This window comes from Sminthopsis crassicaudata, chromosome 1, assembly GCF_048593235.1.
Source record: "Sminthopsis crassicaudata isolate SCR6 chromosome 1, ASM4859323v1, whole genome shotgun sequence".
Lineage (NCBI taxonomy): Eukaryota > Metazoa > Chordata > Mammalia > Dasyuromorphia > Dasyuridae > Sminthopsis > Sminthopsis crassicaudata.
The window spans coordinates 36,696,328-36,720,926 of record NC_133617.1 but is presented as its reverse complement, the minus strand read 5'-3'; the positions used below and the strand labels follow the sequence as shown (position 1 = coordinate 36,720,926).

At 37.4% G+C, this 24,599-nt stretch overlaps 1 protein-coding gene across 1 annotated transcript in view; it reads right to left on the bottom strand.

Moving 5' to 3' along the window:
* The window catches only part of TMEM132B (transmembrane protein 132B), a 665,643-nt gene that overhangs the window by 119,736 nt on the left and 521,308 nt on the right, over nt 1–24,599 (bottom strand). The window contains exon 5 of the mRNA XM_074299390.1: nt 9,076–9,219. Coding sequence (XP_074155491.1) covers nt 9,076–9,219 — 144 coding nt within the window. The remainder of the gene's footprint in view (nt 1–9,075; nt 9,220–24,599) is intronic.

Genomic DNA, 24,599 nt, shown 5'->3' with positions numbered 1-24,599 from the left:
TCTTGCTTTTTGCTATTGAGGTGGAGGATTCTGAGTATGGAAGGCTGCACACATCCATGTTGTATCTGTCAATTGGTTGAGCTGCATTGATCTTTTTGTTTGTTTGTTTTCTATCCTTGTTACTTGAAAGAGTGGAGAAAATAAATACTGAGGAATTATTGTGATAAAAGAAATATAAGTCAACTACATATATCTATTAAAAAAACAAACAAACAAACAAACAAAAAAACAACTACTGATCATCCTGTCCTGTCATTCAAGGAAGAGTCAGAAGGAGATTTCATAATCTCTTGTATATTAATCCCATAAATGCAACTCCTCTATTCAATAAATTGCAATGGTTCCCTATTGCCTCCAGGATCAAATATAAAATAATCTGTTTGGCATTCAAAGTCCATCCCAATCTAGGTCCCTATTACCTGTTCAGTCTTCTTAAACCTTACTCTCCAACATGTGTTCTTCAATCCAGTGACATTGGCCTCTTGGTGTTTCCATGAATAAAATACACCACCTCTGGGCATTTCTGACTAGAATGTTTTTCCTTTTTCATTAAGTTTATTAAACTTCCTCTGAGGGCCAACTTAAACCCTGCTACCTTCAAGAACCCTCCCCCAACACTTCTTAATTACATTGCCTTCCCCTTTTTAATCATTTCCTATTTATCCTTTGTTTAGCTGGTTTGGAAATATTTGTTTATGTGTTGTCTCCCTCCCCACTTAAATTTTAAGTTCCTTGAAGATAAAATGGGTTTTTGTCTTGTTTTGCATCCCTAGCATTTAAGTTGGAACATAGTTTGTGCTTAGTGAATGCTTATTAATTAATTGCTAGATTGGATGTTCTTTATATCTGGAATTCCCTCCCTCCACTACCTCTTAAATTTCCTAGCTTTCTTAAAAGATCAGTATGCAGGGGGCCTTTCTTAATCCTTGTTCTCAGTCCTTTATGCCCCCCCTTCCCAACATCATTTTACAATTAGATAAATAGATATACAGATATATACATATTTATAATTTTTACATATTTTCATAATCACAGGAGTATTGGTTCAGAACCATAGAAAAGACCATCTGAGTCCCCTTCTGTATTTAGATTCCTACTAATATGATATATCTCCTTCCCTTCAATAGAACGTAAGGTCCTTGAGGGAAGGGACTATCTCATTTTTGTCTTTGAATACCCATCCCCTAGCATGACACCTTGTATGTGCACTTAGTAGGGACTTAACAGATGCTTGGTTAGCTGAATTGGGTCAAGATAACCCAGAAATAAGGACTAACATGTTCATTAGGAAATATCATCATTATCCCATTTATATTACACTTATTCCATTTATATTACTATGTTTCAACTACTGTGCTAAGTGTTTTACAATTATTAACTCATTTGAGCCTCATAAAAATCCTGGGAAGCAGGTGCTCCTAGCTCTCCCGCATCCCTTTCATCCCCTCTAAGGCCATTTTTGCAAAGTAAAGTGACCCCAGAGCCCCCCAAAACCGGGAGCCTTGCTTTAATGTCCTCGTCCTGACCTTTCACTATCTCATCTTTCTCCAGTTGATATAATTCCAGGAGCACCAAAATTTAATTAGTGCAGTTAAGTTGAAGATGACTAGCTATGAGATCTGTATCTAGTCTTTTTGTGTTTCCTCCAAAAGAGGGAGAGAGCTCAGCTGATATGCTGATGATCTGGGAACCTCAGAGATTTGGGCAATTTATTGATAAACAACACAATTACTAATCAGATTTGAGAGAAAATAAAACTATGGCCCTTTACATAGTCAGAAGGTAGTTTTAATGAGAAGAAAAAAATCACCAATACGCCTCTTCATGAAGATTAATGTGGAGCTGCCTGTCTGAAATTTCCTTTGGAAAGTAAATTAATTACCTCTGGACCTGGATGGGTCCAATGTATATATTTTTTTAACTTGCTCTGCCAGTCTGGTGGAACAGTAGAGTTGAAGTCTAGAAAGCCTAAATTTAAATCCCTACCTTTGATGATTATTATCTATGTGACCCTGGGCAAGGAGCTTACACTCTACAGATGGGTCACACAAAATCTATTAGGGACTTACTCCAATCTGTGGTTAAATCATTGACAAGATTGGACAAGAAGGCTATCAAAATTCCTTATTCCACCCCCTTTCCCTCAATGATCCTAGGGAGTTGCTTAAGGCACACAAACACTGGGATAATAATAATAGAATAAACATTTATGAAGCACCTACTATGTGCCAGGCACTGTGCTAAGTGTTAGAGGTGCAAATAAAGACAAAAGACAATCCCTGCTCTCAAGCAGCTTACATAATAACAATACTGACAAAATTTAAAATTGAACAAGAATGCATTAAGCATCTACTATGTACCAAGCACTATGCTACTTGCTGAGGATGAAAATAAAGACAATCTCTGCTCTGAAACAACTTACAAAATAATAGTACTGACAATAATAATAATTGAACAAGAATGTATTAAGAACCTACTATGTTCCAGGCACTGTGCTAAATGCTGAGGATGTAAATAAAGACAATCCCTGCTCTGAAACAGCTTACAAAATAATAATACTGACAATAATAATAATTGAACAAGAATGCATTGAGCACCTACTATGTGTCAGTTGCTGTGCTAAGTGCTAGGGAGATAAAGAAAGACAAAATACAATTCCTGCTCCCCAGGAACTATATTAACAATAACAATAACATGCACGAATAACCAGAACTTTCATCCCAAAATTATTATATATTTCAAGTGAGGTGACTATATATTAAGTGTTTCACTTCATAACATCTAGAATTTTTATAACATTTTAAGGTTTACAAAGTGCTTTGCAAATACCACCTCCCTTGATCCTCACAATTACCCAACCGTTTTGAAAATAAGGACACTGAATATCAGAGAGGTTAATTTTTTGCCCAGAATAACACTAGTATTAAGTATTTGAGAGAGTATTTGAACCCAGGTCTCTCTTGAGATCAAGTCTAGCACCATATTATCCTTTGTCTGTAATCACTTCGTATCTCTGAGACTCAGTTTCCCCATGTGTTAAACAGAGATACTTTTAGTGTTGTTCATCTCAAAAGGTCACTATGGAGTAAAGTGGTTTGTAAGCCAAACATTCTACAGCAATATTAGTATCGATGCCATGAAGTGCAATGAACAATAGTATTCTGGGTTCTATCTTTGACCTGATTTATCTCTCTCTCTAATTTTTTTTGGGGGGTGAGAGATGCTGCAAGGCAATCAGAATTAAGTGACTTGCCCAAATCACACAACTGTTTGAAATTGGATTTGAATTCAGGTCCTGCTGACCCCAGAGCCAGTACTCTATCCACTGCACCACCTACCTGCCTCAGTTCTTTAAGATTTAAGCCGCTTAAGATTTGCTTTATCAAAAACCGTGTCTCTAAGATCAGGCATTGTCCTAAACCTTGAGGTCTTTTCTCTTTTATCTCTGGGAAAAAAAAATTATTTTCCAAACTTAGAAATCCTGTGGTTTGGGGGAGTTTCTCAAGGATTATTTCTGATTTTAATTCACATAAATACTTTCTGATAAAAAAAAAAAAAAAAAAACTATTGCTTCAATCAAAAAGAGTCCAGATTTTATCAACAACCACCTTCAGGCCATCTCCTGCCAAGTCTTGCAAAGTAGAAAGAATTAAAAGATGTCCAATTCCTCCCAGATCTTTTCCGCTCTTTGGACCAATAGCAACAACAAAAATCTTAAAGGGCTTCCTAGTCTACCTGCAGGCTCTGAAGACAGTGTTTTATGCCAAACCTTTCTAGAGGAGCAGACACAGTCTCAGGATGGTGAGAACTCAGCACTTATTTTTTTTAAATTAATAATAGTTGAGATCTGAGAGTTCTCTAGTCCCTTAATGGAGGAGGAATGGTTCTGAAGGCACAGATGCTCCCATCCTGAATCTCTGGGGTCTCCACTATGAAAGATAAAGCCAACAGAGGAGCTAAAGAAAAATGGAGCACATGCAGAGATATTCACTCTGCTGGTTCAAACAGCACCCTGCTAAGAACATGTAAAAACCACCTGCTGGATTTGGACAGGCTCAGAAGCCCAACCATTAATGCAGAGAAGCTATAGAGATACCCTAAGGTAAGCACTTAGAATGAGTTAATATTACACAAAACTGGGGATTAGAGGGTGCTTATTATGATAATAATAAAAATAGCTGCTGACATTTACATAGTGTTCTAAGGTTTAAAGAAGGCTTTACAACAATTATATCATCTGCGTCTCACAACAGCCTTGTGCAGTTGATGTTACAGATGTTATAGCAGTAACTAAGGTGAGGCAATCAGAGCTTTGCACCCCAAAATGAGATTCAAAAGGTGCTTCAAGTTCTCATAATTCTTCAAGTAACAGAGAAATAACTGAGCTGGACATCCAGTAAGAAAAAAGAAAATCCTTTCAATTAGAAAACTATTAAAGGGCCTACTTCCCGGAATATCCCTTTCCAAATGATTTAAAAGAATGATTTTAGGTTGTATTTTGTGTCACTTATCCCAATTATGTTTTGTGCAGCCCTAGGTGATAACAGTGGATAGAGTGCAGATACAGTGGATAGACTGGAATCAAGACTCATCTTTATGAGATCAAACTTAGCCTCAAATACTTACTAGTTGTGTGATCCTTGGCAATACACTTAACCCTATTTGCCTCAGTTTTCTCATCTGTAAAATGGGCTGGAAAAGAAAATGGTAAACCCCTGCAGTATCTCTGCCAAGAAAATCCCATATGGGATCACGATGATTCAGACATGACTGAAATGATTGAACAACAATAAGAGAAAAACAGGGTACTATTCATTCTATTTTACAAATGAGGAAACTGAGACTTAAATTATTTACCTGGGTCATATAGCTAGTCTATCTCAGTGGCAGAATTTGAATGGAGGTTTTTCCTGACTCTCAAGTACAAGGTTTTATTGAGACACATGATGATGTGGCAAAAAACATGGCTTATAGAGCCACTGCTGTGACAACCATCTCTCCCAATTCCCAAGCAAGCTCTACTCCCATCGTAGGTTGAGTAAGACAAGTATAGTAGGATGGATTGTGAGACAGCCTCAGAATCTGGATGTTAGGGGCTAGACAGACCTGGATGATGCATCTAATTCAACCCCCTAAGTTTACAGATGAAGGAAACTGAAACTCAGTCTGATTCTAAGGCTATGCAGGTGGTACAGCCAGAATTTGAATTCAGGTCAGTTAATCAATCAACTACCATCTATTAAGCCCTGACTACCTGGCAAGAAATGAATGTTTAAAGTACTGGGGATACAAAAAAAAAGAGGTGGAAGGGGAAAAAACCCTCTTCTTTCTCTCAAAGAACTCACAATCTATTAAGGGAGACAATGTTCAATTAAATACAAACAACATACATACCCAATAAATTGGGGGTAATCTCAGAGGGAAGATACCAGGGGTAAAAGTGACCTTAGAAGCCACCTTCAAAATTCATTTTACATATGAAGAAACTGAGGCACACAGAAGTTAATTAAGGTCATACAGCTAGCAAATGTCTGTGTTGAATATGCTAAGGGAACTTCTGGCTCAAAAGTTCTGGGATGCTAAAATTCTAGACAACCATCATGTGGACATGAATTCCTCGGCACTGGAGAAAGCCCTTAAAACATACTAAACTGTGAATGACTATATTAAGATTTCTGAAAATAACTCTTGACCTAGAGGAGAATAAAACAGGAGTTGCATGGGACCAGAAGAGAGGTCTGGACTCTGCCAATGTCTTACTCTGTTTTAGTACATATTAATAATGATAAGAATAACAAGAGTCAGGAAGAGCTGGGCTATAAACATTCTGCCTCTGACACTAACTGTGTGATCTGGGGCAAGTCAACCTCTCTTGTTGTCTCTGTTTCTTCATAAGAAAAATGGAGGGGGGCGCATAAAAATTGCACCTGCCTATTGCAACTTGTTGTGAGGATGAAATGAGACAATATTTGTAAGGAGTTTGCATAGTCTCTAGCACACAATAGAGTGAAAAAGGGAAAAAGATAAATCTTACCCAGCGTCCTCCATGGGGCTGATCATAGGTCCCACATAAACAAACTGGTTTTTGCTTTCTGGCTGCCTTTTCTTACTTGGGTGGTTCTCTCCTGATCTTAAGCCAATGGGGACCCCGAGGATGGAGGTCAGGAAATCAATGTCAGGAACCTAAGAGATCTGGAGGCCTAGGGGGGCTACTGAGCTGCAGCTAGCTGGTAGCTTTCACATCTAAGAACAGACCCCAGCAAGAAGACTGGACTGAGTCTGGCATTTTGTCAACAGAGTTGTAAACCCAGCGACAAACTGAGGTGAAATCTAAAATGCCAAATTAGCATTATCATAAGCTGCTTTACGGAGTTACCTCCTTGCAATCTCTTTCAGTAGACCTAAGTGATGGTACTGAGTTCTATTTATTTTGCTTTGGAGAATGGCAGAGTTTGGTGTTTAATAATCCTTCTGTTTATAGTTATAAATTACCTGATATCTGGTTTATATGATACATTGAATACTATTTGCCAACTGCCTTAGAAAGATTTTGACATGAGCTATAACCAAAGCCCCAAACGTTGGGAACATAACAAGCTAACAAGGATAAGAAAGGGGAAGCTGATCCACTTAATTAGGAGCTAAATCCAAACCAACAGCAAGGATTTGTGCCCCCAGCCTTTTGGGTCTAGCTTTAGTTTCTCTAAGTTATTTTCAGAGGCAGGCTATGAAGCTAGGTTTTCCTCACTCCAAGGTTGACTCTCCATGACCTTTGATAATTTGCATGATTAGTAGTATGTTATTACAGGCTTGCACATTTTTATATGCTTTTACTTACAAAGAGGTTATTTGTCCAATGTAGAAACCTGGGGAATTTAATTCCATAACACACCTGTTGTAATTAACTACAGGGATCTGGATTTATGGCAAGTCAAACCATGTCCCCAAACAGTTATGTGCAACAGAAGTCTTACAGTCCTGTCACCAGCATTAAAATGGCAGAAACATCAGTATACATTTCAGTGCCTGGTATAAGGTTTTGTTTGTTTCGTATTGATCTGTTTAAACATGATTTTAAATAATTCATGGAAAAAGGAATCTTGGTGATGCACTTTTGGGAATGTATCCAGAGAAGAAAAGAAGAAGGGAGAGAAAGAAGGGGAGAAGAGATACAATACATGGGAAAATAAGTCCCTTTCTTTGACCCAGCAGTGTTATTACTGGGCTTATATCCCAAAGAGATTTTAAAGAAGAAAAAGGGACCTATATGTGCAAGAATGTTTGTGGCAGCCCTCTTTGTAGTGGCCAGAAACTGGAAACTGAGTGGATGCCCATCAATTGGAGAATGGCTGAATAAATTGTGGTATATGAATATTATTGTTCTGTAAGAAATGACCAGCAGGATGATTTCAGAAAGGCCTGGAGAGACTTCCATGAACTGATGCTGAGTGAAATGAGCAGGACCAGGAGATCGTTGTATACTTCAGCAGCAATACTATATGATGATCAATTCTGATGGATATGGCCACCAACAGAGCAGTAATGAACTGAACCAGCTACACCCAGTGAAAGAACTCTGGGAGATGACTATGAACCACTACAGAGAATTCCCAATCCCTCTACTTTTGTTTGCCTGCATTTTGTATTTCCTTCACAGGCTAATTGTACACTGTTTCAAAGTCCGATTCTTTTTATACAGCAAAACAACTGTTTGGACATATATACATATATTGTATTTAACTTATACTTTAACATATTTAACATGTATTGGTTAACCTGACATCTGGGGGAGGGGGAGGGGGGAAGGAGGGGAAAAGTTGGAAAAAAAGATTTGGCAATTGTCAATGCTGAAAAATTACCCATGTATACATCTTGTAAATAAAAAGTTATAATAAAAAAATAAAAGTCCCTGCCCTCATAGAGCTTATATTCTAAAAAGAATAAGATAACACAGAAATAGAGGTTGTACAATGAGATGACTGAGGCCAGTTCCAATGATCTTGTGATGAAGAGAGCCACAGAGAAGACCATGGGAACTGAGTGTGGATCGTAACATAGCATTTTCACCCTTTTTGTTGTTGTTTGCTTGCATTTTGTTTTCGTTCTCTTTTTTTCCTTTTTGATCTGATTTTTCTTATGCAACAAGATAATTGTATAAATATGTATACATATATTAGATTTAACATATATTTTAACATATATTGGATTACCTAAAGGAGAGAATAGGGGAAAGGAAGGGAAAATTTGGAACACAAAGTTTTGTAAGGAGCAATGTTGAAAAATTATCCATGCATGTGTTTTGAAAATAAAAAGCTTTATTAAATTTATTATTAAAAAAAATTAAAAGTAGAATTTGTAGTACATGGATAGGTAAGTATTTATTTTAAGTTTTGGAAGTCAGAAACAGGACCAGAAGGGGATAAAGGTTAACTTGGATTCCTCCATAAAATTGGAGGCTCCAAGAAGAACATCCCAATGGGAGAAGGGGGCTACTCTTACAAAGCATATCCCAGGTTTAGAAGTCTATAGAAATGGCTTTATGTTCCATAGAGAATAGACCTCAGCTACAGAGGGAATTTCTAGAACAAACAAGTAGTCAAGTCATAAATGAATTCCAAAAGCCAGAAACAGAACCAGGAATCAAATAACACATTTTGGACTAGAAGGGTCTCAGGAGACCATGTACTTCAATTTCAAGCATGTGAGATCATATATACAGATTAGAAGAACCTTAGAGATCAATCAAGCCTAATCCCCCAATTTACAATTGTAGAAACTGAAAATAAGAAATATTAAGTAACTTGCCCTATGCAACTGGATCACATGGATCATAGATAGAAGAGGACATATCTGAACTCATTTCCTCACCTGTAAAGTGAGGGAGTGGGCTGTGATGTCTTAAAAGATCTGCTTTGAGCTCTAATCTTATATTCCTCCAATTTTGACTCCATGGCTGTCCCTCTGCACATTATATCCCATATTCCTTTTTCCCTTTAGGATATAGAACCACATGGGATTGTCACAACAAGCTGATGAAGAGCCAAAGGTATCTCTCCCACCCACTCCCCATCATACCTTAATGACATCTTCATCTGTGGACTTACACTCCACTTCATCTGAAACATCGACCACAGAGCCATTCTCTCCAACAGCAACCACTTTGACTGGAACGGAGACCGTCTTTCCCGTCAGAATAGCTGTGTTCAATATTTCCGTGTCCTAAATGTAGCCACACGTGTTCACATGCACATACACACACATACACACACACAAAGAAGAAGAAGAAAAAAAAGATAAATTAGAAGGCAGGGATGCTAAATGTGGGGCTCTTCCCCCAGGAGTTCCCTGACCTTTATCCTTGCCTTGCAATTTAAAAAAATTATATGTATGGAGAAAGTCATTTGCTTATTCCAAATAGAAAATTACCAACTAGTGGATAGTTTTCATTCCTAGAATTAGATAATTAAGCACATTTCCTCTGCCATCTTCTCCATGCCTCCCTACTAGTGAGGTCATTTGTCACACTCTCTGGATCTCCTGCTCAAGCTCTGCCTTTTCTCCCCACTCCCCACCTCCCGACCCAGTCATGTTACACATCACAAGTACGAGGATAAAAGTCATTTTCAATATTTTCCAAATTGCTGGTAAAGACGTGTTTGGGGAAGTGATTTTCTGCTTTTCAAGGTTTAATTACATGGTGAGTGAAGCCTTCATTTCAATGTTGAATTAGAAAACACCACAGCACAATGAACAGCAGAATACCAAATGCAAATCTGAAAGTTTGTTTTTTGTTTTTGTTTTTTCCCCATCAGCCCTTCACTGATGTCCACCCACATGGACCACCTGGAGACATTCTGCTGGCCATTAAGCTTCATTCTGTCTCCTCCTCCACAGAGCTGTCCCTCTAATGATCCCATTAGTTGTGCCTTTATACCTCTGTGAGGATGAAGTTTGATAAATTACCCCTAAATAGCCAACTACCGGGTCCCTAGCTTGAGGGGACTTGGTAAATGCCACCAAATAATGAGAATTGATAAAAATGAGGAGGATCTGCTCCTCAAGAGTATCCCAGGTAAGAAATCACAGAATGAAACAGACCTTAAAGACCATTTAATCAGACCCCTTCATTTTACAGAAAAAGAAACTGAGTCCCAGTAAGATTAAATACTTTGTGTAAAGAACAAAAGAACATAGATCTAGAACTAGAAGTGACTTCAGAAGTGATCTAGTCCAACCCCTTCATTTCACAAAAAAAAGCAAAATAAGTCTAAGGGAGTTTACAAATTATTTCCTGAGATAACTCATGTAATAAGTATTAGATATGGGTTTTAAACATAGTTCCTTTGGACTCCAGAGACAGTGTTCTTTATATTGTACTACACTGCCTCCTTCCCCAATCACTGAATAATAATCCGCTCTGTGACATCCCTGACAGCAGGTAATCAATTGATAAGCTACTGCCATATCTCATTTTTTTCCTAACACTCTCCAGTGGTGATGGGGGATCCCATCCTTAATGTTGTCATTCAATTTATGAATTATGAATTGTGAAATTATGTTGTCATTCATTTATGAAGTGCTTATTATATGGCAGGCATATGCTAAGTTCTAGGAATACAAAGAAAAGCAAAAGTACAGTGCCTGTCCTCAAGGAGCTTGCATTCTAATGGAGGAAACAACAATGTAAATTACTGGGTACATATGATATCTATCCAGATGAGATGAAGGTAATTCAGAAGAAAGGTCCAAGCAGCTGAGTCTAAGGCTACTGTTTTGCAATCTTTATCCCCTGATCTGAGTAAAAAATGGGCTGCCATAGTGCATGGAACACTGAGCCTGGAGTCAGGTAGACTCATCTTTCTGAGTTCAAATCTAGCTTTAGAGACTTACTAGCTATGTGACGCTAAGTCACTTGACCTTGTTCGCCTCGTTTTCTCATGTGTAAAATGAACTAGAGAAGGAAATGGCAGGCCATCCAATATCTCTGCCAAGAAATCCCTAAATGGGACCATGAAGAGTCCAGCATGACTGAAAACAACTGAGCAACAACAGTACAAATCAGAATAAATCTAATACTTCTCTATGACAACCCTTCAATTATTTGTAGATAGTCTACAAATCTCTCACCCCATTTGCATCCCCAATATTCTGTTCTCTGGAATAAATTAGCAGGTCCAGTTCCTTCAACCAAACCTCACCTGGCACAGACTAGTGGTCCTTAGTCATCTTGAGGGCCCTTCCTAGAAGTTCTCCACTTTCCCTTACTCAAATTGTTGTTATTCAGTTGTGCCCATTTCTTCATGACCCCATGGATCACAGGACATCAACACTGTCCGTAGGACAGTGGGTTTTTTTTGGCAAAGACACTAAGGTATTTTGCCATTTCCTTCTCCAGCGGATTAAGGCAATAGATTTGATATTTTAGTCAGCTTTTTCCAAACAATCACAAGAGTATTTCATAAGTTGTTATTTGAATCCCTACCAACTTAAATAAACTAACCAGAGTTGTCATCTATACACTTTCAGATGTTCAAAGAGTCCTTTGATTCCCTCAGCTGACTGATGAGAGAGCCAGAGCTAGGGAATCAGATTGGACCTGTGATTTCACTTGTATTGAGAACTCCCAAATGAGGAATTCCCTGTATCAAGGGAGGTGAACAATCCTCTACAATGTATTGCTTAAATCACTACGAAGCTAAGTGACTTGTCCAGACTCACACAGCTGAGTCAGAGGCAAGCCATGAACCTTGGCTTTAGTTCTCTATCCAATAGATAGAATGAGATAGATAGAATGCACGTACCCATTTTCACAGATGAAAAACTCATTAAGAGAGATTAAATGATTGGTTCACACAGCTTCAAAGCATTTGAGAATGTATTCAAACTGAGGTCTCCAAGTGAAGCCTTCATTTTCATGTCATGAAATTGCTTCATGGGGGAAAAGACTGAACTATTCATCAAAAGGCTGGCTTGTGTGTGTGTGTGGATGCGTGCAAGTGGGTGCACATGGTTTTTACAAGCCAGATGTTCCATGCCTCCAAAAGCTGCTTTACCCTGATTTATGGTGATCAGTTTCACTCAAAACTGTCTATTATTCTGAATAGGAAAACAAAATATATCCCTCACAATAGCTAACCTCAAGCCTCATTACTGGCAGTGAGTTCAGTGGTTTAAAGACCAGATAAGATACACCCAGAAAAAAATGATCATGTGTAGAGGAAATCAGTGGTGTTTAACCTTGTTTTTGTATCCTGGCTCCTTTTGGTGATCTGGTGAAGTTTATAGAACTTTTTTTTTCTCAATCATGCTTTATACGGCATAAAGAGTACATAGGATTTCAAAGGAAAGTAATTTTAATGAAATAGTTATCAAACTGGTAAAATAAGACCACTATCTCAGGTTAAGAACTCCTGAACATCAACATTTTCCCCTATAAGTTTACTTGCCTTGATAACCAACACTTTGCTAACAAGATCACTAACCCCAGGTTAGTGGGCATCAACTCTGGACATCAACATTTTCCTAACAAGTTCAGTAGTCCCACTGAAACTTTGCAAACCAACATTTTCCTTAGAAGATTACTAGTCCCTGGTTATAAACCTCTGGTAGCCAAAATTTCCCTAATAAGCTCATGAGCTCTAAGTTAAGAAGCCTTGAAAACCATTATTTTCCTTTTTTAAAATATTTATTTTTATTAAGGCTTTTTATTTACAAAATATGTGCATGGGTAATTTTCCCAACATCAACCCTTGCAAAACCTTTTGTTCCAGATTTTCCCCTCCTCCCCCCCATCCCCTCCCCTAGCTGACAGGTAGTCCAATATATATTAAATACATTGAAATACATGTTAAATCCAATATATGTATACATATTTATACAGTTATCTTGCTGCACAAAAAAAATCAGATCAAAAAGGAAGAAAAAGAAAAACTGAGAAAGAAAACAAAATGCAAGCAAATAAAAATAGAGAGAGTGAGAATGCTATGTTGTGATCCACACTCAGTTCCCACAGTCCTCTCTCTAGATGTAGATGGCTCTCTTCATCACTGAACAAGTGGAACTGGTTTGAATCATCTCATTGTTGAAGAGAGACAGGTCATCAGAATTGATCATCATATAGTATTGTTGTTGAAGGGTATAATGATCTCCTGGTTGTGCTCATTTCACTTAGCATCAGTTCATCTAAGTTTCTCCAGGCTTCTCTGAAATCATCCTGCTGGTCGTTTCTTACAGAACAGTAGAATTCCATAGCATTCATATACCATAATTTATTCAGCCATTCTCCAATTGATGGGCATCCACTTAGGAAACCACTATTTTCCTAATAAGAACAACAGTTCCAGGTGATGAACTTCTAGATAACAACATTTTGCAGGTAAGTTCATTGATCTCAGGTTAAGAAACCTTGGTCGTCAACATAATTTTTTTGGTTGAGGGCAGCGTCACACAGCTAGGAAATATTAAATATCTGAGGTCAGATTTGAATTCAGGTCCTCCTGACTTCAGGACTGGTATTCTATCCACCGTGCCATCTAGCTGCCCAACATTTTTTTTTAACAAGATCACCAACCCTTGCTTAAAAAACCACATTTTTCTTAACAGGTTCATGTGGGGCCTCAGGTTCAAAATCTCTGGACTTCATTTTTCTAACAGCTAGATAGTATCCACAGAGATAGAGGGGAGTCTTGAGATGATGTGTAAAGGGATTAATTGAAGGATCTTAGCATTTCTGCAGTGCTGGAAAGAAGACTAGACTTGGAAACAGAAAACCTAGATTCAAAAACCAATCTGCTTGGGCAAAGCACTGAACTTCAGATTCCTTATCTACAAAATGAGGGGTTAGGCTACTAACTCCTAAAGTTCTTTCACTCTCCAATTCCATGATTTTATGTTTAGCCTGGAAAAGAAAATAGTTAAGGGGTCATGAAAACCATCTTCAAGTATTTAAAAGATTGTTTTCCAGAAAAGGGCAAAACTTCTGCTTGGGCCTAAAGGGCAAAACTATCTACAACGGGGAAAGTTATAATTGATATATGAAAACTGATATATTGATATCTGAATTGACAACCAAAAGAATTCCTTAGTATGTAGAGTTATGCAAATGTGCAATGAATCACCCTGGATGATGACCACTCATTGATAATATTAGATAGGTTGGCCATTGAGGTTTCTCCCAACAAGAGCAATTATCCATGGATAAGCACTGAAGTCAGAAAGAAGTTCAAATCTGGCCTCATTCACTAACAATCTTGTTAGGAAAACATTGGTTTCCAAGTCTTCTTAGCCTAGGGCCAATGAACTCACTGGTCTCAGGTTAAGAAACCAGTGAACTTGTTAGGAAAATGTTGATGTCCAGAGGTCTTTAACCTGGAGTTGATGATCTTGTTAAGAAAGTGTGAGTGCTCGGACAATGAGATGAGCCAAATCAGTTCCAATAGAGCAGTAATGAACTGAACCAGCTATACCCAACTAAAGAACTCTGGGATATGATTATGAACCACTACATAGAATTCCCAATCCCCCTATTTTTGTCCACCTGCATTTTGGATTTCCTTCACAGGCTAATTGTACGCTATTTCAAAGTCCGATTCTTTTTGTAAAGCAAAATAACTGTTTGGATATGTATACAAAAATATATTTAACTTATACTTTAACATATTTAACATGTATTGGTCAACCTGCCATCTGGGGGAAGGGGTGGAGGGAAGGAGGGGAAAGATTAAAACAAAAGGTTTTGCAATTGTCAGTGCTGGAAAATTACCTATGCATAAATTTTTTGTAATAATTAGTTAATTAATAATTATTTTTTTTTTAAAGAAAGTGTGGGTGACCATGGGGCAAGTAAACTTGTAGGGAAAAATGTTGATGTTCAGGAGTTCCTGGGCTAGTGGATTTATTCTAATAGTTGACAACTATTTCATTAAAATTAGTTTCCTTAGAAACATCATGTATGGCAATAAGAAAAGAAAAAGGGATTAAAGGAATTAGAGTAGGTAATGAAGAAATCAAATTATCACTGTGTATGAGATGATGGTATTCTTAGAGAACCCTAGAGAATCAACTAAAAACCAACTAGAAACAATTCACAGCTTTAGCAAAGTTGCAGGTTACAAAATAAATCCATATAAATCATCAGGATTTATGCAAGAGATACAAAGAAAAATTCCATTTAAAATAACTGTCGATAATATAAAATATTTGTCAATCTATCTGCCTAGGGAAATTCAAGAACTCAATGAGCAAAACTACAAAACATTTTCCACACAAATAAAGTCAGATCTAATCAGTTGGGAAAATATTAAGTGCTCATGGGGAGGCTAAGAAAATATGATAAAAATGAAAATACTACCTAAATTAATCTACTTATTTAGTGTCACACCAATCAAACTCCCAAGAAATTATTTTATAGAGCTAGAAAAATAATAATAAAGTTCATCTGGAAGAGCAGAAGATCAAGAATTTCAAGAGAATTAATGAAAAAAAATGCCAGTCAAGGTGGCTTAGCTGTGTCAAATCTAAAATTGTATTATAAAGCAGTGGTCATTAAAACCATTTGGTACTGGCTAAGAAATAAAGGAGTTGATCAGTGGAATAGGTTAGGTTCACAGAACAAAAAAGCCAATGACTATAGTAATCTAGTATTTGACAAATCTAAAGGCCATTTTTGGGATAAGAACTCACTATTTGACACAAACTGCTTTGAACATTGGAAACTAGGATGGCAGAAACTAGGCACTGACCCACACTTAACACCATACATAAAGATAAGGTCAAAATGGGTTCATGATTTATATTTAAAGAGTAATATTATAAGCAAATTAGAATAAGCATACTTCTCAGACCTGTGGAGAAAGAAGGAATTTGTGACCAAAGAAGAACTGGAACTCCTAATTGAACACCAGATAGATAATTTTGATTATATTAAGTTAAAAAATTAATTTCGTAATCTGTCAAATGGAGATGATAATATTACCCATCTCCCAGAGTTGTTGTGAAAATCAAATGAAATATTTGTAAAGTGTTTAAGCACAGTGCTTGGCACATAATAGGTGTTATGCTAATCATCATCATCATCATCATCATCATCATCATCATCATCATCATCACCATCAATCATCATTATCACCCCATTCCAACCTGGAAAAATCTATGATTCAATAACTAATCTCCTGCTCTGCTGCCTCACAGAGATGTCTTGAAGGTAGAATACATAGTTGGACTACAAAGAAACTGAGATAAAGAAATAAAAATCATGGAGTATTCCATAACTTCAATGCTTTATCATTATTTGAAATAACAGAGTAATCTCAAAGCCAAGTAATATCGCAAAAATGATGGGCTCTGCTCAATTTCAGCTTCCTGTGGGTCCTGGAAAGCTCAGAAAAAAAGAAATAAGCCTAGAACACACCAGTACACCCTCAACTGCCTAGTGCTTTTTTCTGACATTTCAGAATTACTCTAATTTTGATCAAATTCCATCTTTTTCTCCCCTTGCCCACAGACACCTCAAATACAGATTTCTAAAACTACAAATAAGAAGCAATCTTCTCTCAGGAAGAAACAAAAGAATGAGGGCATGTATTACAATTAAATGATGGCTTTCAATCGTAACACCCCTATTATATAACTGCCAAAGTCTACATGGACCCACTTAAAGATTATTTTGGATATGATAATAGTTATCTATAGGACAGTTATAATTTCAAAGTTCCATTACCCACCCACTTGTCCCTCTAGAATGCAAAGAAAAGTCATTTTGAATAGGGGAGACCTTGGAGAAAGTCAATAAAGATTCACTTTGACTCAAGGCAGTATTATTTCAGTTATATCTGTAGGTTTTAGAGAAGATAAAATTTAATAGAAAAAAATGTGAAGTCCTGAGTTTGGGCTTAAAAAATCAATGCCTTGATAATAGGATGCTACTAAATAGCAATTCAGGGGGCAGAGGATTAATAAAATAAAATTTGTATGACTCTCATTAATTATGGAGGTGGGAGTCTCATTGTTCTCTGACCTCATCAGACCATCTCAAGAGGGTCCATTTCGGCTCTGAAAACTTTTTTTTTTTTTTTTTTTTTTTTTTTTTTTTTTTTTTTTTGCTGAGGCAATTGGGGTCACATAGGTAAAAAGTGTTAAATGTCTGAGGCTAAATTTGAACTCAGGTCTTCCTGACTTCAGGGCTGGTGCTCTATCCACTGAGTCACCTAGCTGCCAGAATACCCTACTTTTATTTATTTTTTATTGGTACTTATCATGACTTTCATTTCCAAATTTACCCCTCTTCTTTCTCTACCTACTATATGCCAGGTACTGACTTAATTTTTTTTTTTTTTACAGCCATTATTCCATTTGATCCTCACAACAATCCTGCAAGATAGGGACTATTTTTTATCCTCATTTTACAATTAAAGAAACTGAGGCAGAGGTAAAAATAATTTGCACAGGGTCACACAGCTAGTAAGTATCTGGAGCTAGATTTGAATTTGGATTTTTCTGACTCCAGAACTTGCTCTCTGTGCATTGTATCATCCAGCTGCCTCTTTCTAGGAGGAAATAGGATAGTTCTGTTTGGTCCAGAAGGACAAAATCAAGAATAATGGAAAGAAGCTAAATCAAGAGACAGATGTCAAGTGGGGGAAAAAAGATTCTGAATCAGTCCAGTGTGGAGTGGGCTGCTCAGGAAGTTGGCTAGTCTTCCTTTGGGAGATTTATTCAAGTAGAAGGTGAGGGGTTCCTTGTCAGCAATACTATAGTGAAAATTCTTATACAGCTTCAAGTTGGGGGATCTGATCACTTATGGGGACCCTTCTAACTCTCAGACTCTCTTTTAATTAAAAAAAAACTCTTGTAGGGAATCCTCAGGGACCATTCAAACAGTCTACATAGCTAGTCTCCTACGAAGTTCAAAGGTGGTCAGTAGGCACATGCCATCTATCTGCTCAAGGAAGGATACTGGCCCATGGATACCGCTTAAGTCTCAGAGATTTTCTGGGTCAAGAGTACTGATGTTACTAGCAGAGAGAAAGTAGGGAGAAAGTAGGTACCAAGTCTCTCAGCTGGCTGTGACCTCCAAACAGATAGCCACTAGCAACAAAGAGATGGCCATTGTCTATTTTAAGGTCAGCAGAGCAAATGAAAAACATGAAATGTGCCCTGATTGTTAATATCCTTGGGGAAGGGAAAGGGAGAGGGAGGGAGAAGAGCTTCATCTTCTTTCTGAAATGTTCATCTGAACACACTACTTCACAGCAGCACAGAGCCATCTCTATATATACACACCTTTGTTGTGCATACTTTTTCAAGTACACGCTCTTTTTATCATAAGAAAAAGGAATGTCATGTCCTGATTCCTGGAAAGCAAATGAAAAGACTCCTGGACTTGAAGTCAGAAGGAATGGGGCAAACTTAGCAAGTCACAATCTTTCCAAGGCTTTACCCCAATCTGTAATATGGGTATGATGATTCCCCACTAGGTAAAATAAGGCAGTGACTGTAAAGTTTTATCTAACATTAAAACTAAATTTCAATGGGTCAAATATCTATGATTATATGCCTACCATATGCAAGGCACTGATGATACATAATAATAATAATACTCAGTTTCTGAGTAACTGGCTAGTCTAGAACACAATCGGGCATACAGTATGAAAGGAAGGAAATGAGTATTTATTGATCACTATTTGCCAAGCACTATAATAAGCATAAATATTACCTTATTTGATCTTCAGAGTTAACCCCATGACATAGGTGCTTATTATTATTATTCCCATTTTATCAATGAGAAAACTGTGATAAACAAAGATCAAGTGATTTGCCCAGAATCTCATAGTAAGTATCTAAAGTCAAATTTGAACTTGGGTCTTTTTTAACTCCAGATTCAACACTCTATCCACTGCTACATTTACCATCAGGTGGTAGAATCCTTCTTGTACTCTACCCTAATTAATTCAAGGCTAGATATTATGTTCAGTTCTGGATGACATACTTTAGAAGAGACATTGGCAACTTTAAATACATATCAAGGAGAGCAACTTTGGGGAGCCAATTAGATAAAGCAATGCACTTGGAGTCAAGGAGATCTGAGTTCAAATTTTGCCTAAGACACTGAGTTAGCTGGAGAGGTCTTAAACCCCTCTGAGCCTATTTTATTCACCTGTAAAATAAGGATGTAGGCAGCAAGGTGGTGCCATAGTGCACAGAGTACAGGGGAATCAGGAAGGTTCATCTTCATGAGTTCAAATTTAGCCTTAGACATTTCTAGCTGTGTGACTCTGGATAAGTCACTTTACCCTGTCTACCTCAGTTTCCCCACTGTAAAATGAGCTGGAGAAGAAAATAGCAAACCATCCCAGTATTCTTGCCAAGAAAGCCCCAAATGGGGTCACGTAGAGTAGGACACAATAAAATGTTTAAACAGCACAATGCCAAATAAATATAATAGCACCAATCCTACAGGGTTGCTGTGAGGATATCATTAGGTAACAGAGGCTAAGAACTAATCGAACTCTAACATGTGTCCTTCTGAACTTCACTTTTATCACCTGCAAAATGAGGCAGCTAGACTTAATGGGCTGTAAGTTCACTTCCAGCTCAGAATCTATAATCTGATGGGAAGTAGGAAGATGAGAGATCTCAAAATTAGTTGCAGGGACTACAGAAGAATTTGGGTGGGAAAAATGATTAATGGGTTCACATATCAGAAGTACTATCCCGAGGAAGAAGGCTTAAACTTGTTCAGTTTGGCCCTAGGTGGGGAGGAGGAGAAGAAAAGGGAGGAGGAAGAAGAAGAGGGGAAGGAGGAAGAGGAGGAGAGAAAAAAGAAGAGGAAAAAAGGAAGAGAACTGGGAGCAATAAAAAGAAATTACAGAAAGGCAGATCGAAACCTGATGTCAAGAAGGACTTCCCAAGTCATTACAGATCACCCTCCCAAACTGGATAGATCCCCCTTTTTCTCAAGCTAGCTGACCAGCTGGGTGGAATATGGTAGGGAGTGTGATTCTTGGTTAGATACAAGTAGGTTAGATTGTCTTTGAGGTCCCTTCTGATTCAGAAAGCCTTTGACAGGCAGGCTTGGAGTCTGGGGTTTCTTTGTAAAGAAGCAGCTATTACACCGTAAGCTTCCACCAATTCAGGTGGGTCCTGGTTATTCACATGGCCAGCTCTATCACTGCATAATAATTACATAAGTGTTTATCTCTAATTCCTTCTCGATTCCTGAATGCATTAGCATCTCACCAGAGCTCAGCTTAATTACAACTGTAACCTGCTAATAGTGTTTCTTTGTTGTCTGAAGGAATCTTCTTATCCAGCTCGGGCTAAATTAAAATTTAATACAACATCGGGTTGCCACAGAACTAGCAAGCAAATGACAGCTGTTTAATTAAAACCTAAACCTGATTAGATGGCCCTGCTGAGAGAAATACTCTAGAGGAAGAGGATGAAACTATTCAAACTCAAGTCCACAAGAATGACTTTATTTAAATATGAATAACCGTCTGTAGGAATCTATGTAGGGCCAATTCCATACTGGAAACAAAAAGTCCTGGGATATCACAGTTGGAAGGAAGCTCCAAGGCCATAGAGCCCAACTTGTACACTCAAAAACATTTCCATTTCCAAGGCAGTAAAACACAATGAACTATGAGTTTCACGGGCTCTCCATAGCAGATTGTTAGCCTCTGCATTTATATCTCTAAAATAGGCAAACACTACAAATCCAGGCTTGATTTGTTATTTCATGATTGTTCAGACTTAACACGATGGAGAAAATGCTAATGATGCACATTAAACTTAACAGTGTTTTGTGTATAAATTTTTTTCTTTTCTGGAGAGCTCATATTTACCAATATACTTATTGGCTCTAAGAAATAATGGAGGAAGGTTTCAAAGAAACTTGGGAATATTTGTATGAACTAACATGAAGTGAGCAGAACAAGTAGCAATAATACTTAAAAAAAAAAAAAAAAAAAAACCACTTCAAAAGACTTAAGAATTCTGATCAACCCAAAGAAATGCAAATTAAGACAACTCTGAGATACCATTACACACCTCTCAGATTGGCTAAGATGACAGGGAAAGATAGTGATGAATGTTAGAGGGGATGTGGGAAAACTGGGACATTAATACGTTGCTGGTGGAGTTGTGAATGGATCCAGCCATTCTGAAGAACAATTTAGAACTATATTCAAAAATTTATCAAGCTGCATACCCTTTGACCCAGAAGTGTTTCTATTGGGCCTATATCCCAAAGAGACCGTAAAGAAAGGAAAAGGACCCACATATGCAAAAATGTTTGTGGCAGCCCTTTTTGTAGTGGCAAGGAACTAGAAACTGAGTTGGGTGTCCACCAATTGGAGAATGGTTGGGTAAATTATGGTATATGAATGTTATGGAATATAATTGCTCTATAAGAAATGATCAGGAGGTTTAGAAAGGCCTGGAGAGACTTACATGAACTGATGCTAAGTGAAACGAGCAGAACCAGGAGATCATTATACACAACAACATCAATATCATACAAAGATCAATTCTGATGAACGCGACTCTTTTCCAACAATAATTGTCAATAATTTGACAACATGATGCCAGTTCCAATGATATTGTGATGAAGAGAACCATCTATATCCAAAGAGAGGACTGTAAGAACTGGATGTGGATCACAACATAACATTCTTGTTATTGTTCGCTTGCATTTTTTTTACTTATTTACTTTCTTTTTTTTTTTTATCTGATCTCTCTTGTGCAACAAGAGAATTGTATAAATGTTTATACATATTGGATTTAAAATATATATTTTAACATGTTTAATATATATTGAATTGCTTGCCATCTAGGGAAGGGGTGGACAGAAGGAGGAGAAAATCTGAAACACAAGGCTATGCAAGAGTCAATGTTGTCAAATTATCTGTACATATGTTTTGAAAATAAAAAGCTTAAAAAATAATTTGAAGCAACCACTATTCTTAAGTTAATTCTTAAAAATTAATTTATATTTAGATCAAAAAGTTTAAATTAACTTTAACTTATTTTTTTTTTTAAATAAAGTACTACAATAACATCAAGAATGTGTGATGATCAATGATAAAAGACTTGGCTCTTCTTAGTGGTTCAGTGATCAAAGGTCATCCCAATAAACTTTGGATGAAAAAATGTCATCTGTATCCAGAGAGAAAATTATGGAGATTGAATGTAAATCAGCATGTGCTATGTTCACTTTTTTTTTCTATTTTTTTTTTGTCTCCCATGGTTTTTCTCTTTTGTTCTGATTTTTCCCCCTCAACATGATTCATAAAGCCATCTGTATTAAAAATTAATTTAGGGGCAGCTAAGGGGTGCAGTGGATGGAGCACTGGCCCTGAATTCAGGAGGACCCGAGTTCAAATCTGACCTCAGATACTTAACACTTCCTAGCTGTGTGATCCTGGGCAAGTCTCTTAACCCCAATTGCCCCCGCAAAATAATAATAATTTAATTAAATTTTAAAAATAAAAAATAAACACTATAAAAATGTAAGTTTATTGTTAAGAATCAGGATAGTGTAGGAGATAAAATACTGAACTTGGCATCATGATGACCTAAGTTCAAATCTTGCCTCAGATATTTCTTTAGCTGCACGACTGTTTAACCTCTTTTAGTTTTGTTATTCAGTTGTTTCAATCAAGTCCAACTTCATGACCCCATTTGGGATTTTCTTGGCAAACACACTGGAATTATTTGTCAACTTTCTTCAGCTCCTTTTACAGATAAGGAAACTGAGGCAAACAGGGTTAAATGACTTGCCCCTGGTCACACAACTAGTAAGTGTCTGAGGTTGGATTTGAACTCAGGAAGATGACTTCTTCTACATTTGTAAAATGAGAGAGTTTGAAATTGATGATCTCTATGGTTCACTCCAGTTCTAAATCTAAGATCTCACAATTCATATAACACAACTCAACAAGGGATCACACATATCACACAAAATAAGTGTTTTCCCTATCTTTAGTGGGAGGGGAAACACTTGTTGAATTGAATTGAGAGGCATAATGCCTGAACCAATAGAAATGATAAAAAAAAAAAAAAAACCCTCTTCTCTGCCCTGTCATATGAGTTTTGTGTCTAGTTAGTTCTTGGTCTCCCATTTCAGCATGCAGGATGCCAAGTTCTCATCCTAGAAATGGGACAGAAACATAAAATAGAACTCTGAAAAAGATTATTCAATAAAACTCGGAATTTTTTATTTGAAGAAGATTTGGGGCTTATTTAATATTAGGCAGTGGAGGAAAGCATTTTATTGGTAGTTTTTCCTAGGCCAGAGGCCAGAATTCACAACCTTAGAAAGATAGATTTCAGCCCAACAACATAGAAAAAGGCATCATCCCAATCATAAGAGCTCTCCAAAAGTAGAATAGTCAGTATAATTTGGGGAAAATAATTCTCCATCACTATTAATTAAGAAGCATTTATTAAGTAATTATTATGTTCCAGACACTATGCTAGGCACTAGGGCTAAAAAAAAGGGAGCTGGAATGATTGTTTGCTAACTTTCCTTCTTCAGCTCATTTTATAGCTAAGGAAACTGAGGCAAACAGAGTAAAATGACTTGTCCAGGATCACATAGCTAGTAAGTGTCTGAAGCTGGATTTGTACTCAGAAAAACAAACTCTTCCAGGAGGAAGAGAGAGACAAAAGAAAAAGGAAGGAGAGAAAGGAGAAAGGAGAGAAAAGAAAAGATGGAAAGGAAGGGGAAGGGAAAGGAGAGGAGAAAGAAAAGTGGAGAGGTGAGGAAAAGAGGAAAAAAGGGAAGGGAAAAGGAGAGAGAGAAAAAAAGGAAGAGAAGATTAAGTGACAGAGAAAAAAGAAGTGGGAAGGATGGGAAGGGAGAAGAAATGAGGAGAAGAAACAATTGCAAAAATGATTCCATATACTGTAAGCTTCCTTAAGTAGAGATGTTTTATTTGTATTTTCTTTGTATCATCAAGGTAACACACAGTGTCTCTGACATGTAGTTGATGCCTGATAAATGCCTTCCAGTTGATTGAATGAAATTAAGCATATTCCAAACATAACTTCATGAATACATTACTCTTAATTAAGAATGTTATAGAGGGGATTCCTGCTTCTTGTTCTGCTTAGATTAGATGCCTTCTTAGGTCCCTTCAACCCTAATGAATACACAGTTTTGTGATAAGAGAGAGAGGGGGATAATGTATCTAATGAAAGAAGGCAGAATTAGATTGGAGGTAGAGAGGGGGAAAGGAGAACTAGGACATAGGTAAAATCTGATTTCACCTAACTATGATGAACTTCGGCAAATATAAATATAAACTGTTTGGCAGATACACAGAGGCTTCTGGGCAGAGCCATCCTGCCAGCAGCCACACCACCATGTGAATACCCTCACACCTCCCTTTGATGCAGATGTGGGATCTCCAGAGTCTTGAGAGAAGGCATAAACCAGCAAGCAGCCGTCGTCCCAGGATGCTTAGTTCCACGGCATCATGGCCAGAGATGCTAACACAAATCCTTCTCCAGAGAGAACACCAAGACAAGTATAATGGTAAAAGTGGGAGAAAAGAATGATCATGTGTTCCTGTCGGCAAATCTGACAGTGAAATGCC